The sequence below is a fragment of the Lynx rufus genome, unplaced genomic scaffold, assembly GCF_022079265.1.
Source record: "Lynx rufus isolate CCGP_SWC_20201006 ecotype Redwood Valley unplaced genomic scaffold, mLynRuf1.p SCAF_2, whole genome shotgun sequence".
In the NCBI taxonomy this organism is placed as follows: Eukaryota; Metazoa; Chordata; class Mammalia; order Carnivora; family Felidae; genus Lynx; species Lynx rufus.
This window is the reverse complement of record NW_025814834.1, coordinates 77,466,632-77,484,620: the sequence shown is the minus strand read 5'-3', so window position 1 is coordinate 77,484,620 and position 17,989 is coordinate 77,466,632. Positions and strand designations below refer to the sequence as shown.

The 17,989-nt window shown below is 35.4% G+C and overlaps 1 protein-coding gene across 2 annotated transcripts in view; it reads left to right on the top strand.

Annotated features, from left to right (window-relative positions):
• The window catches only part of GALNT13 (polypeptide N-acetylgalactosaminyltransferase 13), a 470,520-nt gene that overhangs the window by 240,398 nt on the left and 212,133 nt on the right, over window positions 1-17,989 (top strand). For both annotated transcript variants that reach the window (XM_047085690.1, XM_047085689.1), the window contains exons 3-5: window positions 11,873-12,039; window positions 12,648-12,855; window positions 15,938-16,108. In XM_047085690.1, coding sequence (XP_046941646.1) covers window positions 11,873-12,039; window positions 12,648-12,855; window positions 15,938-16,108 — 546 coding nt within the window. The remainder of the gene's footprint in view (window positions 1-11,872; window positions 12,040-12,647; window positions 12,856-15,937; window positions 16,109-17,989) is intronic.

Sequence of the window (17,989 nt, the reverse complement as noted above, 5' to 3'; positions counted from 1 at the left end):
AGGGGAAGAAGGAAGACAGAAAGAGAGAGAGAGGGAGAGAGAGAAAGCGAGAATATCCCAAGCAGGCTCCACACTCAGCATGGAGCCAGATGCGGGGCTCAATCTCATGACCCTAGGATCATGACTTGAGCCCAAATCAAGAGTCAGATGCTCAACTGACTGAGCCACGCAGGCACCCCTATTAAGTATAACTTATGTTGATTTGTATGTATATATATACATATTGATATTGATATATCAATATTGATATAAAATTATATCAATTATATATTATATCAATATTGATATAAAAATATATATTGATATAAAAATTAATATATATATTAATAGATACAGGCATAGATAAATATATAGATATATGTTTCTTTATAGTAAATAAATCTAGAAATAAATGAAAACATTATCTGAGCCAAAGCAAAAATTATCACAAAGCCCACATACTTGACTCCATACATGTCGACTCTCCACATTGAGGCCAAATAAAATGCACTTACCTCCTTAAGTTTTGCTCCACTATTCATTCTACCCCAAATTCCATCTAAAGATGGAACTTTGCCTCTCATAACAGAACTAATTGTCTTCATGGACAGGATAATTAAAGAATTTCTAGGCTTAGGGCATCCTTACAGAGTTGTCCAGTGTGTGCACTGCACAAAGATACCCAGCTGAAAGAGTAGATACACTCTGCTTATGATTTTGGCAAGGGGCCATGTTTCACTGGAAGAAGGAGTGCCTTTTTTTCTGGGCACAGAGTCCTAATTTATATAAGAAGGAAAGGAGAATAAATGTATAAAATTTATCAGTATTTTAGGACAGTGAACAATTAAATATCCCTGAGGAAAATATGAAGTGTGACTTGAGCCCTACTAGAATATGTGTGACGTCTTCAGCAAAGAACGCTGTCCAAATACAAGGAATTCTAGAGATAGAAAGAGATAAAGGCATGAGAAAGCTTTGTTTCCTGAAGGAAATTTGAGATGTTCAGTATTGCTAAGAGTTAAATGCCGTAGTGAGAAGAGAATGTAACATCAGTGGGGCTGAACCAGATCTAGAGGAGCCTTTAGATTTTAGCATTAGGCAATGAAGGCAATGTCAAAAACGTTTGAAGAAAAGGGTGGTTTTTGGATCTGCATTTTAGTCTGCATTGATGAAGATAATACTACGGGGATCAAGAATGTTCCATAAATGCACCGTTTTGACTCTATGCAATAACTATAAGGAGAGGCGGTGGTCTATGGAGAGGGCACAATAGCAGGGAAGCATAAGAAAGACACTAAGGTAGGAGTCATCAGGATTGGTAACTTGTGATGTCATCATATCACCATCATGTCAACATCAGAGTTTCTGGCTTTGAACCTGGGTGGATGGTGGTTTCATTGTCTCAGAGAAGTGAAAAATGTGAGGTTCAGCATGGGTCAGTTGACTCGACATAAATGATGGCCCAAGCAAAGCTTGGTTTAGAGTCCAAGTCTATTGATATAAAAATCAGTGTTACTTTCACTAACAAAGGTAAGAATTTAAGCCTAAAAATGGCAATAGTAAGTAAGTTTGTTGCAAAATCACTTTAATTGTATTTATCATAGTCAATAAACATGGAATTGTTTTCATTGTTAAATACTTTCAATAGCATGAGAGAGTTATACTGAGAGATCACAGAAAGGGAAAAAGTTCATAAATTCATTTTCCAAAACCCCAAAGGCCACACACAGCACTTACTTGAATGTATTCTTTTTACTTTTAGCTACAGAGTTGAATTATAGTTGATTTCCAAAATTTAGGAGAATTCTTCACAATAGAAAGAATATAAAACTTGCTTGAATGCTTATCACTTTTATGTCCTGGAAAAAACAAAAACATTGCTTATTAATTATTAGCATCATAGAAATAACTCCAACAGTAGTGTATGATTGCCATTTATTTGATAGAAATTAGATCTCCTATAAAGTTTTGTGTTTTTGTTTTTTTAATATAAACTAGATGTCAACTGAGTGTACCTAGTCTGTTAAAGTCAAGATCAGGTTAGCTTAAACCCCAAAAGAATAATGTGTGGAAGTCCAGAGCCCCTCCCAATAATTGTTTAGTTTCCGGGTGAACTCTGCTACTTTATCGTTATTTCTGTGACTGGTTTCTCTGTTCTTCTCAGCATAATCCAGATACAAAATGGGCCTCTTCCTCAAAATAGAGACAAACTCACTTAACCACGAATGCAGTGCATTTATTATGAGTAGGGTAAACGTAATGGACAATAGGAGAGGAGGCTGGAGTGCGTTACAACATTGTAGTCAAATATGAACTTTAGACGTAACTCATCTTTAAACTATCCTCTAGGTATCACACCCCTGAAGAAAGTCTGCTGAACTCTTTAGCTTCTCATCATTTTATTGCTATCTCCTCTCACTAGTCCCTTTTTACTACTTTCTTAAGTATTTTCTACCTGGAGCTCCCACTCTTCTGAAGCAAAGCAGTCTTCTCTCATCTCCTTCAAATAGTTAATTATTTCCTTTGTTTCCTAGAAATGCATACCTTCAGGCTCCTACTTGCTTCCCAGGTACCTTGTCTCAGAATTTCCCCTAACAAAGGCAGTTTCTTTCCTAAGGGGGGAAGGACATTATTCTATCAGGAAAGAGGTAGAATAGCCCCTTTTTTAAGTCAGAGTTCCAAGGTTTGAAACTGAGTTCACAACTTAGAAGCAAGTTATAGGAGTCTCCCCTTATCTGTGGTTTAGCTTCGTGTACCTGAGGCTGACTTTAAGTTACCAAAGCAAATAATCCTCCTTCTGACATATCATCAGAAGGTCAATTGTAACCTGACCCTACGTCATGGTACCTGTGTCATACATCTCACTTCTTCTCATTAGGTAGGCATTTTATCATCTCACATTATCACAAGAAGAAGGATGACTATAGTACAATAATATATTTAGAGAGAGAGAGAGACTGCATTCACATAACTTTTATCACAGTATATTATTATAATTATTCATTTTTACTATTATTGTTAACTTCTTATCATGCCTAATTTATAAATTAAACTTTATCATGGGTATGTATGTGTTGAAAAAATCTTAGCATATACAGGGTGTGGTATTATCTACGGCTTCAGGCATCCACTGGAAGGGTCTTGGGAGGTATCTTCCATGGATAAGGGGAGATTATTGCATTTAACCGATCTGAACACTAGGTTCTTGACTTATCATTATCAAATGGGAATAACAATATAGCTAGTTCATAAGGAATATTATAAAGATAATTAACTGCCGATTCCATAAAAGGCCACCAGAATAACCACCACATTGACAGACAGTCCTAGCCATCTTGCATGGAAGAGGCCAAGGTGGACATTTACAGAGATTGGAGGTCTGGGCTTTAGTGGTTGAAGACTGATCTTTCAATGCAGGAATCTTACCGAGATTGGTCAAGTTAAGTGATGTAATAGTTTAGGATTGGTGGATACAATGAGGAGTCTTGAAGTCAATTGATAAGCAAGCCATTTGTCTAGTTAAGTTATGTATGATCCTGAGAAGACAGCTGAGCAACCTATTTTCCTTAGAAGGGGATTGTTTGAACAATTTATTGTTTGTATCCATTTATTTTCTGGAAGCTCTTGAAGCATGCAGTCAAGCTATTTATGAGTTTATAGCCTTGTCACAGCTCTGATAGCAAACCTATGTGGTTGCAGAGGTTTCAGTTCTCAGGGTCAAATGAGAACATAAAGCATATAGTACAATGTCTGCTGCATGATTAAGAGTTTAATAAATGTTCATCACTTAGTACTGGTTATCTTATTATGATGTTTCTTAAACCAGGGCTTGACTGCTGGAGGAGATGGCCTAACCCTGGCTGAGGAATGCGATATTTGATAATCAGACTAACCCATAGGGTAAAGCAAGTAGTGGGGTAGGAGGGGGGAACACAAGTTGCTAGATAGTTAGTTCATGGATATTCAAGAGCAGGCAAAAAGCTGAGATCTCAGCAGGCAGGCAGAACATGCCCTCGGAGTTTTTCCAGCAGAAAATAATAAGCAGAAATTAAGGTAAGTAAGCAGGAAGATTAGCAGGCAGCCACAGGCAGTCAGAGAAATTTCAGATTAGGGCAATAAATGGTTTAGAAGACGAAAGAAGACTAAAAGAGAAGGAGGCAGGACCTGAATTCCACACCACTGCACTAGACAAGCAAGTAGCAGTTCTCAAGCCATGGCAGTCTAGACACCAGATCTGTTATCGAAATGGCACTGGAAGTAAAGGATAAAGTGGCAGGTTGGCCACAAAAACTAAGGACAAAAGACATGTTATTAGAACATGGCAATGGTCAGAATCCTATCAGCAGAAAAGCTGACCCAAACAATTATGGACACTTTATCTGTAATATTCGAGACAGTGCTTAGTAATATAAGAATAGCATAATAGATTGAATTCACATAATCCCTTTATAATTTCATGTGCTTTCTGTAAAAGTACTGCAATATAGAAATGACAGCAGTCTTCCTTCGATTTAGGTGATGACAAAACCAAAATTTAAGGAGTTCGCTCACAGATCCTATACAGCAGAAGGGGGAGGCAAACACAGGTTTCCAGACACAGAGCTTGCTCTCATATTCCAAATAGGAATGATGTTACCTATGTTAGAGGGGACTGTATTATAGTACAATGACGTGCAGATCAATTTTCTTACACTCTTTCCCTTCCCTATTCCTAGCTCAATTATTTGCCCTGGCTCTAGCAGCTAGAAAAATAAAACCAACTGAAGATTAAGGAAAAAAAGTAGAAAACTGGTATTTCTACACCTCCAGTTCAGATTATAACAATGCAGAGGTACAATCGAGAAGTCGATCTGATAATTCATACAATAGCCTGCCTCATTGTGAAATTTTTATGCAGCAGCCCTCCATATTAAATGTATTTTGTAACATGCAGGATACTAAATTCTGGAAAGGCAGAGATCCGTCATATTAACCTTCCTTCTTTTGAAGAATCCCTGAGTCTATTGAATTAAATAGCTATATTGTGAAAAAGGATAATATGTCAAGAGGATTGAGGCATACATGAGGTACGAGGCTAAGGAAGGGGGCTGAGTGGTCTTCTCTGAGATTTGTGGGAGATGTAGAAAGAAATTCCCTAGCTTTCTGTTCCTGTTTCCTACAGCATGACACTCTCCTAGCCGAGGTCCTTATGACATATTTAAAACAGAAGGCAACAAATATAGGATATTTGGAAAGGCTTATTTCCCAGTAACCCTCCCTCTCCACCCAACTCGATACTTCAAAGAGCACAGAAGATGCGAGGAGAGAATCTCATAGCAAATAGGCCAAGGATGAATACAGGGTCCAACCAGGTTTTAAAATAAAGGTGCTTGGGACGTATGAATTTTAAACACAAATTAGTCAATAATTATGACTTACAGGAACTTACTCTTGGAAGGTTTAACACAACGTACATATAAATCAACATATAGAAACCTATGCAAAATTAAGTGCTTCATTTTACTTGGGGCCCCAAGCTGTTCAGTTATGAAAGAATCACTTTGCTGTTGCCCAAGTTTTCTTTGGACGGATGCATTGGCGAATGATGAAATTTCCCTGTGTGAATATGAATTTTAATGATTGGGAAACATAGAAACCACACATAATTTTGCAAGGTTCAAGGCAATTCCCATAGCTCTTAAAAATAAGAAGTATATAGAGGACTTGTATTGTAAGTCTTTATTTTTAATTACTATTATTAATCTTCTTGATTGAGGCAGTAAAAGGTAACCACTGACTCACTGAGCAGCAATTCAACAAGTCATGCAAACTACAATGTTGACAGCCTTTGTAGTCCTAAATGGATTGTGTCTAACTAAACCACTGTGTAATTACGGATCCTTTGTGATTTCACATTCTCCTCTTATAGTCAATTTTTCTTTCTTTGATGTGGCATGTTGTGTTCAGTAACTTATCTGAAAACATCAATATGACTTTGAAAAGGATAAAATCAAATTGTAACGGTCTATGTTCCTATAATGTGTGCATAGCCAAGGGGAAAGATGGTAAATAGGTATGCTATTTCATTGTATTTCCATGCTCCCGACATTGGAAATATGATTCTACACCCACATTCTCTCTAAAGAAGACCAACTGGATTTATTTCTCATATATTTATAAATCAACAGCTGGTACACAGCAGACTGGACCACCATCACTATACATTCAGGTGACAGAACACATTGTAAATGAAGTGGAGAAGACTTTTTGACTCTAGTGCTTACAATTACAGGAAAAGTGCCTATTAATTTCATCTGATATAACTGCAAAAAAGAGCTATATTAACCTTAAGCATCTAATTTTAAATTTTTGATGTAAATAAAAAGGTTTTACATATATTTATATATAAATATATGTGTACATATACATACACACACACATATCATATTTAATATCAGTGTTTCTGTTAAATAACTTTAGGCAACCTTTCTTAGCTTTGGCTGCCCATTCAAATCCCCAAGGGATTTTTAAAATCTCGTCGCACCTGGCAATCAGAATCAGAATCTCTGTGGTTGAAACCCATAGGTAAGTATTTTTTGGTAGCTCATGGGTTTATTCCAGTATGTAACCAAGATTAAAAACCATAGATACATTATTACAGAATTAAAAAGAAATAATCTTTCACTTCCTCTCAAGTATTATAGATTTAGAATGTCATAATATAGTATAAATATAAAACACTGCTATAATAAAACTTATGATTTTACTGGAATACCAGATTTCAGGAACTTCATCTGAGTAAATGGGCATCAAATATTCCTTTCAAATTGATGAAAATTGCTATTGCCGTCTGCCACTTTTACTCTCAAAGTTAATTACATATACATTGTATTCCCACAATAATGTCAATTTTTGCCAATCCCATTTAGATGTTTACATAAAAGAAAAATAATGTCTCCATTGGGCAGATTTATAAAAGAATATTTGGTCTCTATTTAATCTCAATGAAAACTGATATTCTATGCAACGTTTTAATCGAATAATTCTAGGGGAATAGCTATTTCTCTGATTTAAAGATATATGCTTGAGTGTAAGATTAAGGCATATTTTTAAATTCAAATGTTTTTTCTAATATTGCACACACCAATAATATCACTTAAAACATTTAATATAGCATATAATATGGGGCAGAAACATTACTGTTACTAATATTGTTAAATAATAAAATTTATTATTATTATTATTATTATTATTATTATTATTATTTATTACTTCAGTATGTGGAATACTGAACCAGTTCTGTGACTGGAGGCTTGGACTCTGTAAAACAAAGGCTTGAACTGGTTAACATTTGAAAGTTGTTTCCAAATCCACCATTTGAAGATTCTAGGTTTTATGTGTAGTGCACACCAAACAAGGTCTGCTGCACATGTCAGATTACCTACTTTAATCTTATTATGTAAAAGATGTAAAGGCTGAGGTAGACAGTGGTGAAATAATTCTTGCCAACAAAGAAGTCGTTTGTCATGTCTCAGGAGAAGAGGTTCTTAGAGAGGTCCAATCTATTTAAGTACTTACCCCACCTCCATCATACAGGTTTCTTGTTTTTGTTTTGTTTTAAATTATTTCTTATAAAAGCAGTGAGTTGAAAACTCTGACAGCTTAGATATGTAAAGGCATTAGAAAAGAAGGAAACTAAAACTAAACAACCTTTAAGTACCTTTTCTTGGCTAAACTAAAAAATATTGGGGGGCACCCTGGGTGGCTGTTGGTTGAGTGTCCGACTTTGACTCAGGTCATGATCTCATGTTCTTGTGTTGGAGCCCTGTATCAAGCTCACTGCTGTCAGTGCAGAGCCTGCTTCGGATCCTTTGTCTCCCTTCCTGTCCCGCTCACAGTCTCTCTCTCAAAAATAAATAAACATTAAAAAAAATATTGTATTTACCTGTTCTAAGATGTACCTTTTTAGTTTTGTATGTCTGAAATCAGGATGAGTTTTACAGTCAACAGTTAGTTACATTCATTGCCTACCAGGTGGCAGTTGTTATATAAGCAGTTGTATTTCTTAAGCTTGTACAAACGAAAGTGGTCATGGCTATTCACATAGGCGTACTTCATCCAAGCTACATACATTGTTTGTACTACAGGTGCAGAGGTTAACTGTCATTCAACATATCGTGAGAAAAGTTACAATCTGATTCAATATTGGAAAAAAAAAATGTGGGCAAAGAAAGGCAAGGGAACAGTGGCAAGTATGAAATTTCATACCAAAATATTTATTGTTGGAGTAACGACCACAACTCTGTATTTTCTTGTTAATCAACAGCTGACTGATTTATATAGCCTTGCTTCTTTAGTATGTCAACCAGGAAACAGCAGGGACAATATCACCAGGATCTCATTAGAAATGCAGAATCTTGGGCCCATCCCAGAACTACCGAATCAGAATTTGCATTTTATCAAGATGCCCACCTAATTGCTTTGCACCTTAAAATTTGAAAAGCACAACTTTATAGTGCCAAGAAAGAGAGTCACAAGATGAAGCTGTTTTATATTTTGTTACTGAGATATGTGCTAAATATATGCCTCTCATATGTTAAGCAATGTAACCTCAAGCTGGAGACCGTTGGACTAGATGAAAGAAACTTCAAAGCCACAAAAAGCTGGTGTGACTGATTCATAAGCAACCATGACAATATTGATAGAAATCTATGTCCAAATAAGTTTAAAGGATTGTTCTGTAAGCTCTATTTTAGGTTTGAAATAGATTCTAATGATAAAAAAGCATACGCTATGGTTTATTTGATAACTTGCTTTTCTTTCCTAGGGATACACAAAATGATAGTGTGTCTTACTATAGGTGAAACAATAGATGTGATGAAGTACAGGCAATGGTAAAGGTACAGTGTAGAAACCATGGAAATAATGACTCCCGTTCATAAGCATCTATGCATTTGAGATAACAGGATAACTGATATTGAAAATGATTAATTTGTATAGCTTAAGAATTATTCTTATTATTCTAGAAATTGTTTTATTATCACACAAAACTTTCTTTGCTTAGTTGTTTAAATAAGAAGGAGAGGAAGAATTAATAAAAATATTAGACATTTTATTTTTATGCTACGTTAAATAATGATACAGTGGAAATTTTCTCTAAGTAAACATAATAGTTGCATTAATAGTAAATTAGTTCATCGTAACTTTGTCACATATATTGAATATAAAATTAACATTTGTGACTTGATTTTTAACCACAAAAACAAAGCATGATAGAAATAGTTTAAGAAGCTGGATTTGAATATATGCTTTTCATTTTAAAAGATTTATCTATGCGCCTGGATGACTCACTCGGTTGTGTCCAACTTCAGCTCAGGTCATGATCTCATGGTTTGTGGGATCAAACCCCACATTGGGCTCTGTGCTGACAGCTCAGAGCCTGGAGCTTCTTCAGATTCTGTGTCTCCCTCTCTGTCTGCCCCTCCCCCACTCACACTATGTCTCTCTTTCTGAAAAATAAATAAACAAAAAAAATTTAAGGGGCACCTGGGTGGCTCAGTCGGTTAGACGTCCGACTTTGGCTTGGGTCATGATCTCACGGTTTGTGGTTTCAGGCCCTGCATCAGGCTTGTGCTGACAGCTTGGAGCCTGCTTGAGATTCTGTGTCTCATTCTCTCTCTGCCCATCCCCTGCTCATGCTCTGTCTCTTTCTGTCTCAAAAATAAATAAGTATTAAAAAAATTAAAAAAATTTTTTAGATTTATCTAAATGTCTCATCCATTCTTTCTTTGTTGGCATTTAGAGTACAAAACATACAACATATATGCTTATATAACATAAAAAAAAGTTAACTTAAAAGAAATCACTGTTTTCCAATGATAGCCCTTACAGATAAACACTTTTCCTTGTGTTAGACCAATAATTGTTGACTGTTGGACTGCTTTCAGCCTGATTTTCTAGTTTTATTTTTTATTGATGATGATGATGATGATGATGATGATGATGATGGTCTTTACCATACTTTTTGCTTAGCATGCTATTTCGTTGAGGCAGAAAAATGGAGGTTTGACGAAAATCGTGGAGAAAACATTTCTGATTTACCAGGATGGCTTTCTGAATTCATTTAGCGATAGGCTTCCTGGATGCCCAAGTCAAATGCTGATGAGACATATAGAAACCATTTCCATCTTGCCACCAGAATGGGAAAAGAAGACTGCAGATCAAAGTACTTTTTCCCATTATATTTTGATTTTCCTCAATACACAATATATTCTATAGTATGGATGATAATTTATTTCCAAATAAATATATGCAGAAAAATGTCACAGTTCAGGTATAGTACCTTCTTACCTGACTACATTGCAGAAGGCTTCACTGCGTAGATGATATTTTAGACCATTTTAAAAGATGATTAAAGTCTCAATAGTCATACAATCAGTATGTCTTTAATTATATGCCTTACCTCCCCCATTTTATTGAACTTTTTTCATTCACCTGTGAAGGAGACTAATTTTAACAATGCTTATTTTGTGTCATATATTAGATCATTCAGGAGTGGCAGGAAGTATTGAGTTCATTTTATTTTATGGGATGATTTTAATTCTCTAGCTCCTTAGAATATTTTACATGAAACAATCACCTAAGGTGAATAAGCTTCCATTCCTATTTCATATACCAAATGGCATTTTTTAATGACTTTTGTAATTTTATAATATTATAATTACAATGACTTAAATATCTGAATGTTGACAAGTTGATGGAGTAAGGACCATCTACATGTTGAACTTGGGATGATCACTAGAGCACCACACATACCATTTATCCATGTGTATCTTCTTAAGTTTATTTATTTTGAGAGAGAGAGAGAGAGTGACAGGCACTGACAACACAGAGCCTGATGCAGGGCTTGAACTCAGAAACTGTGACCTGAGCCAAAATCAAGAATCGGATGCTTAACCAACTGAGCCACTCAGATGCCCCTTTTAAACCTTTGTTAAGTTTATTTATTTATTTATTTTGAGAGAGAGAGAGGGAGAGTGCACATGTATCTTTTTAGATTGCTCAAATACTTAAATCTGGGCTTCTTTGGATTTCTAAGAAAAATTAAAAGTTTTTCTCAAAACATCAAGTTCTAAAAGTAATGACAATTATGGCCAGTCTGTGTGACTGGCAGCATCTGAATCACCAGGAAGTTTTTTTAAAAGACAAAGGCAGAATCTCAGGCTGCACCCCAGACTTACTGAATCTGAATCTTCATTTTAACAAATCTCTAGGTGATTCCTATGCACATCACACTTTGGGAAGTGCTGGTAGCCTATTCGCTTTCCTCATCTCCAGTGTTGATTATAGAGTACTAATTGGGAATCTGCAAAGTAAATCTAGCCCCTAAACCTTTCCTTCAAATCAGACATGGTTTATAGCATTCTCAAACTGAATGGAAAACACATATGCCTCAATTTTAGAACAGAAAAACAATCTCAGTTTTACATGCTTTAAAACCCTGGGAACATATATCTGTTCATGTTCTTATGACTTTTTGAGCTATATGATAATCTTTTTTCTAAACAAGGAATAAAATTATATCCAGTCAATGACTTCATATGTCCCTGTTGTACCCTAGACTTCTATTGAGAGTCTCAGAATGTTATTTTAGCTTTCTTAGCCTTGTGGAAATCATGTTGCTTTGTTCCCTACAGGAATTAAGATAAAATATTAGTAACCATGCATATTTAATTTTCAAAATGCCAAGTAATTACTCAAAGCATTTTAAAAAGGAAAATTATCTTAGATAATCATGAAATGTTTCCTTAGTAAGGGGCTATCAAGTCTAAAGTTGTGTTATCATGGATATTCTTTATTACAATGATCAGAATGAAAAATGAATTTATTAACATGTCTCTTCTTTCTTTTCCAGATGCAAGACAAAGGTCTACCCTGATGAACTTCCAAACACAAGCGTAGTCATTGTGTTTCACAATGAAGCTTGGAGCACTCTCCTTAGAACTGTTTACAGTGTGATAAATCGTTCCCCACGCTATCTGCTCTCTGAGGTCATCTTGGTAGATGATGCCAGTGAAAGAGGTATAATTATTTTTCCTTCTTAATAGAAAACTTTATTATGGTCAAAAAGATAGCTTGGCAATGATCTGTATTTTCCTTGTAATTACATGAGTCCTGAAATCACCTGTCAAATTTTCATCACTGTACCTGGAACTCCAGGAATATGAAACTAATTCTTTCAGTTTCTCCCATGATTCCATTTGGTCCATACTAACCTAAGAAATCAGCCAAAATAATTTTCAAAAGTGTTTATTTTTTTCCCAACTCAAACAATCAAAGGATTGAGCCTTAGTATGACTTTTTGGACATCTATCGTGTTTTGTTTTGTTTTGTTTTGTTTTAAGTGCAGGTAAAAGTGAAATAACTTATAATTAAGAAGTCTCTGTTTGTCAATGTGGCCCAATTTCTAAATTAGAGTCTGGTATATTAAGGTCCTATAATATCCTTATCTTTGCCAGATTTACTGATAAAAATCTCTACATATCTATTTCACCTAATCCAAAAAAAAAAAAAAATGTTGATAGAAGTCTGCTACCATTTCTGTTTGCTGAATTCCATCTGGGTAGTAGTATTTCTGCTATGTCTTAAAATAGTTTCAAAACTTTATCAATTCTTATTGCACATTCCAGATTTTCTCAAGTTGACATTAGAGAATTATGTGAAAAACTTAGAGGTGCCAGTAAAAATTATTAGAATGGAAGAACGCTCTGGGCTAATACGTGCCCGCCTTCGAGGAGCAGCCGCTTCAAGAGGGCAGGTCATAACTTTTCTGGATGCACACTGTGAGTGCACGTTAGGATGGCTGGAGCCCTTGCTGGCGAGAATAAAAGAAGACAGGTAAGAATTCATGTGTTACATATGCCTGGGTTTTGACTCGGCTTGTTAGGACAGTTCCAGGTGCCAGTCAAAACTTCTCTGTAAATTGCTTTTTGAGATTCATTTTCTAGCTTTAATTTTTTTTAACGTTTCTTTATTTTTGAGAGACAAAGAGAAACAGAGCATGAGCCAGGAAGGGGCAGAGAGAGAGGGAGACACAGAATCCGAAACAGGCTCCAGGCTCTGAGCTGTCAGCACAGAGCCTGGTGCAGGGCTCGAACCCACGAACCCTGAGATCAGGACCTGAGCCAAAGTCGGCACTCAACCAACTGAGGCACCTAGCTGTCCCTTCTAGCTTTTAAAGAGCACCCCTCCTCCACTGAATAAAGACCTTGGCTTATTCATGCTGAATATGAATATTTGATTAAGAAATAGTCAATAATCCAAACAGTAAAAAATGTGTTGAATATTCATTTTGTAAGGTGATGAAACTGAGTCCAATCTGAAATGGTGCCATATTTTATAAAATACATTTCAAAACACCTGATTTCATCCTCACAAGCACCCCATGAGGTAGGCAATGTAAATGTTCTTGTGTGTACCTAGTAATAGGGAAGGATGAAGAAGTGAAGGAGCTTGACCCAGTTAGTTATTGGAAGTGATGGGAACAACAGTTCAGTTCTTCCCATTCCTAGACCAGTCTTCTCTCTACTAGTTCACTGCCTTTATTCAATGTCTTATTCAAAACCACCTAGAGGATCTTAAAAATGAAGACACACACTCACACATTCCATTGGAATGAAATCATGATACAAAAAATTATAAGAATTTTAGTTATATAAACGATGTTGTCAATCTGTATACACAAATTGTAAAATCCAAAAACTTGAATAATACTTTATAGAAATTAAGAACCCTCATACTTACCTGCAATTCTTTCTGATGATGATGCGGTCAAGTACAAGCTTCTTTTGTGGATATTCATAAACATTGATGATAAATGATTATAATTCTTAAGCACCTAATGAAGTCACCTATGTCAAATGCTCTCTGATATAATAACAAAGCATCTTATGACACCTTGTTTGCGTAGTCATTTCACCTACAGTAGAAAGGTCTTCTTAGAGTTGAAGTTTTTAATTAAACATCCAAGACAGGGGCTGCTTAGTGTGAGCTAGTCCAGCTACATCAGGATTTGGTACTTGCCAGGAAGATAGATGGAGGTTGTTAGTAAAATGGGCCATAGCGGTTGAAGAAAGCAGTGGGAACCTTTTTTTCAGCTGAGTCTTGTATACAGCTAGTAACATTTTCCAGTCTGTGTATTGTCCAATATGCACAGGGTGAGACTGGCAAAGTAAAATGAACTTAGAGCATCTTAAATGCATTCCCTGGCAACTTTTCATACATTTTGCTGCTTTTTAAAACATGTGTTTCATATTCAGCTTACTGAATTTTTTATGCAATATTCAATATCATCAAGAATAGATCGTTTATTTTTTAATGTAACATGTTTAGATTGCACTTTCATATAGTGAACTCTAATGTTTGTCCATCTTATAAGTTCTAAAGTTGCCACAACTAGATAATAAAGTCCTGTTCAAAGTTAGTAGATCTAATTTTGCCTCCCTAAAAATTAAGTCATTAAACTTAATGAAGAAAGGTATTGATTTTGTAGGGACCAGAGTTACCAAGAAATGTTTCCAAGGCTAGATAAATCCTATTGATTTCAGAGAACTCTAGGCTTTGGCTAATTGTGTGGAATAGAAGACCTAATTGAAAACTGAACATTAGTGGGGCACCTGGATGGCTCAGTCAGTTAAATGTCCCACACTTGATTTCGGCTCAGGTCATGATCTCACAGTTCATGGGATCAAGCCCTGCATTGGGCTCTGTGCTGACAGTTTGGAGTCTGCTCAGTATTCTCTCCCTACCTTCTCTCTGCCTCTCCCTCACTCACATGCACACATGCACACTCTCTCTCAAAATAAATGAATAAATGTTAAAAAAAATAAAATAAAATGAATGTTAGTGATACTGGTGTTACAAAACCAGGATAAATAATGGACAACATTTATTTGCTTTCCACATTTATGGGCTATTCAAAAGCATATTTGTATATTTACCACCTAGTAAATATGAAAAATAAGCTCTGGTTTCCAGAACTAGCTACCAGCAAAGCAAACTTGAGTAGACCTTAACATTCGCTGTAGAGATGACAGACTGATCCCATAATGCAACATATAAGCCAGGAGTAGAGGAAGACTGAGGAAAGCACAAAATGGATTAAAAGAATATCTAATCTTCTCTCAAGGTGAAAGTCTCTTACCCTAAAAAGCCAGCATCGAGAACACCAAATCTCCTGTCTCTTCCTCTTAACTTTAAGAAATGGGTCATGAGATAAAATGCCAGAAACTTAAGTTGCTTATCTTTCCCTATTTTAAAATACACAGATTGTTTACAGTAAATTCCAAGATCTAGAAAGGACACACTTAGAAATTGTCGAGTCCCTAATATCTTTCAGAGGAAACATTTACTTACACTGATGTTCATTATTTTTATTGTTTCTGTTTGTTGATTTTTATTTGTTTTTTTCCAGCAGGTATTTTCCCATGAAAAGAAATTTAATTTTTTTCTTAAAACTATCTGTTTAAACTAACTTATCCCCTTTCAGATTCAAAATACCAGGTCTAATTTGCCATCATCCACTCTCTACTTCCTGAATGCTATTGTTTTTCAGTTGGCCTAGCTAAAATGATGCATAATATCAAAGCAGCTCTACTAATCATGGTGTTGGTGGAAGTTTTATAAAAAAATAGACCACGTTCATCCTGCTGAGTTAGTACTTTAGAATGCATTTGGAAATCAGCTTGAAGACCAATTAGTACATTTGATTAGATTATAAATGATAGAATGAAGTAGAGACTGTAAAGAGGATGTAGTGAAAGGAAACGATTCCACAGAGAGAAAGGATAAAATTAAAATAAAATCATATTAAAGTCACAAGATGATTAAATTTCAACTAGTCAGCTATACTGAGTTTGAAAAAGCTAATGTAGTGTTTAAATTATTATTTATATGTAAACTGGTTTTGATTTTTCTGCAGGAAAACAGTTGTATGCCCCATCATTGATGTGATTAGTGATGATACCTTTGAATATATGGCTGGATCAGACATGACTTATGGGGGCTTTAACTGGAAACTGAATTTCCGTTGGTATCCTGTTCCCCAAAGAGAAATGGATAGGAGAAAAGGAGATAGAACATTACCTGTCAGGTACGTAGCTCATATCTTCCAAAGGATAGCATGTGTTTTCCTATAATTAAGGAGTATTATGAATTTGTGCTCATTTTTAAGTCTTTTAAAGGCATATACCTTTTATTCATATACACATTTACATTATCACCGCTTACATAATTATCTAAGAATCAATGACAGTATTTAAATTTAGTTTAAATTAACACAGGCAAATTTAACTATTGGCAGAAGTGCCGAATTTCTCTTGAGACTTTGTATATTCTTATGTTCAAAATATATTTACTGTGAATTTTCTATGTGATAGATATGTGCTAGCCTTGATGCTTCAGGTACATATATATCTTAGCTAAATGTGTATGCTTTATAATAGAGTTATTCTCAAAATTGAAATAACCAAAAATGTTTTGGCAAATACTCTAAATTTACCAACTTCAAAGAGCTATCTTCCTTATAGATACAAAAGAAAGATCCAGTTGGAAAATTTTAATATATTAATGATTATGAAATATTTATTGTTTGTACTAAATTAATTTAAAAAGCTACTTAACGTGAAGTATTTATTCATAAATGTGTTTACTCTTAATACAAAATAAGAAATATCATATGCATCTTTAGTTGCTTAAATAAGCATTACTCACTTTATTAACACAAAATTACCACCTTCTTATTTTACTATATTATTGTGTACCTCTTATCTGCAACCAACAATTGATTTCCTAACAATATATTGTAGAGGGAGTTCACTGATTTAGCTCTTTAAAAACGAATTTGGGGGGCACCTGGGTGGCTCAGTCAGTTGAGTGTCTGACTTTGGCTCAGGTCATGATCTTACAGTTAGTGAGTTCAAGCCCTGTGTTGGGCTCTGAGCTAACAGCTCAGAGCTTGGAGCCTGATTTGGATTCTGTGTTTCCCTCTCTCTCTGCTCATCCCCCACTCACTCTGTTTCTCTCTCTCTCTCTCTCTCTCTCTCTCTCTCTCTCTCAAAAATAAAATATTAAAAAGAGAAAAAAATAATAAAAAATGAATTTGGAAAATCATTATTTAGTTTGAACAATAGAGAAAAGCCCCAAAACAATATGTATAAACCATTATCTAAACAAGAATGTCTCCTAACCTACTGAAGAAATGACTTATCCATTGGCAAGACTAATTATCTAATGATTTAAAACTAACTCTAAGAATTGGCTCATGGAAAAGAACAGCTCTGTTTATTACAGAAGAGTTAAATATTGTGCTTGCTAATCCTCTTGAGATATTACTACATGGAAGGGAAAAATAAAATGTGCCTCCAAACAACTGCATGAAGACATGAAGTTATTATGTCAATATTTAAAGTGTAACTTAGTGATCTTCAAGTCTTGCTGTAATCTCCACATTCACCAAGTCTTATGGATCCTTGCTCCTAACAGCTTGAGCAACAGCTTGAGTTGCTCATTTTACCGTTGTTTATTTGAAATCCTGTTTTCCCAGATCATGGTTTCATTTAGTGTTAGCTGATTTTTCAGCTTTAGATTCCATGTGAAAACTATCAAAATACTTGGCCAGTACACTCAAACATAATGTGTTTATTCATTAAAAAATGAAGCTTAGGGGAACCTGGGTGGCTCAGTCAGTTGAGCATCCGACATCAGCACAGGTCATAATCTTGCAGTTCATGGGTTTGAGCCCCGTGTCGGGCTCTGTGCTGACAGCTCAGAGCCTGGAGACTGCTTCAGATTCTGTGTCTTCCTGTCTCTCTGCTCCTCCCCTGCTCACACTCTGTCTTTCTCTTAAAAATAAATAAACATTAAAAAATGTGTTAATGAATTTTAAAGAATATGTGAGTGTGCTCATTGTTTTCTTAAGTGCCTTGGCAAAAGACATGCTTCATTTAACTTATTTTCTTACGAAGTCAAAAGG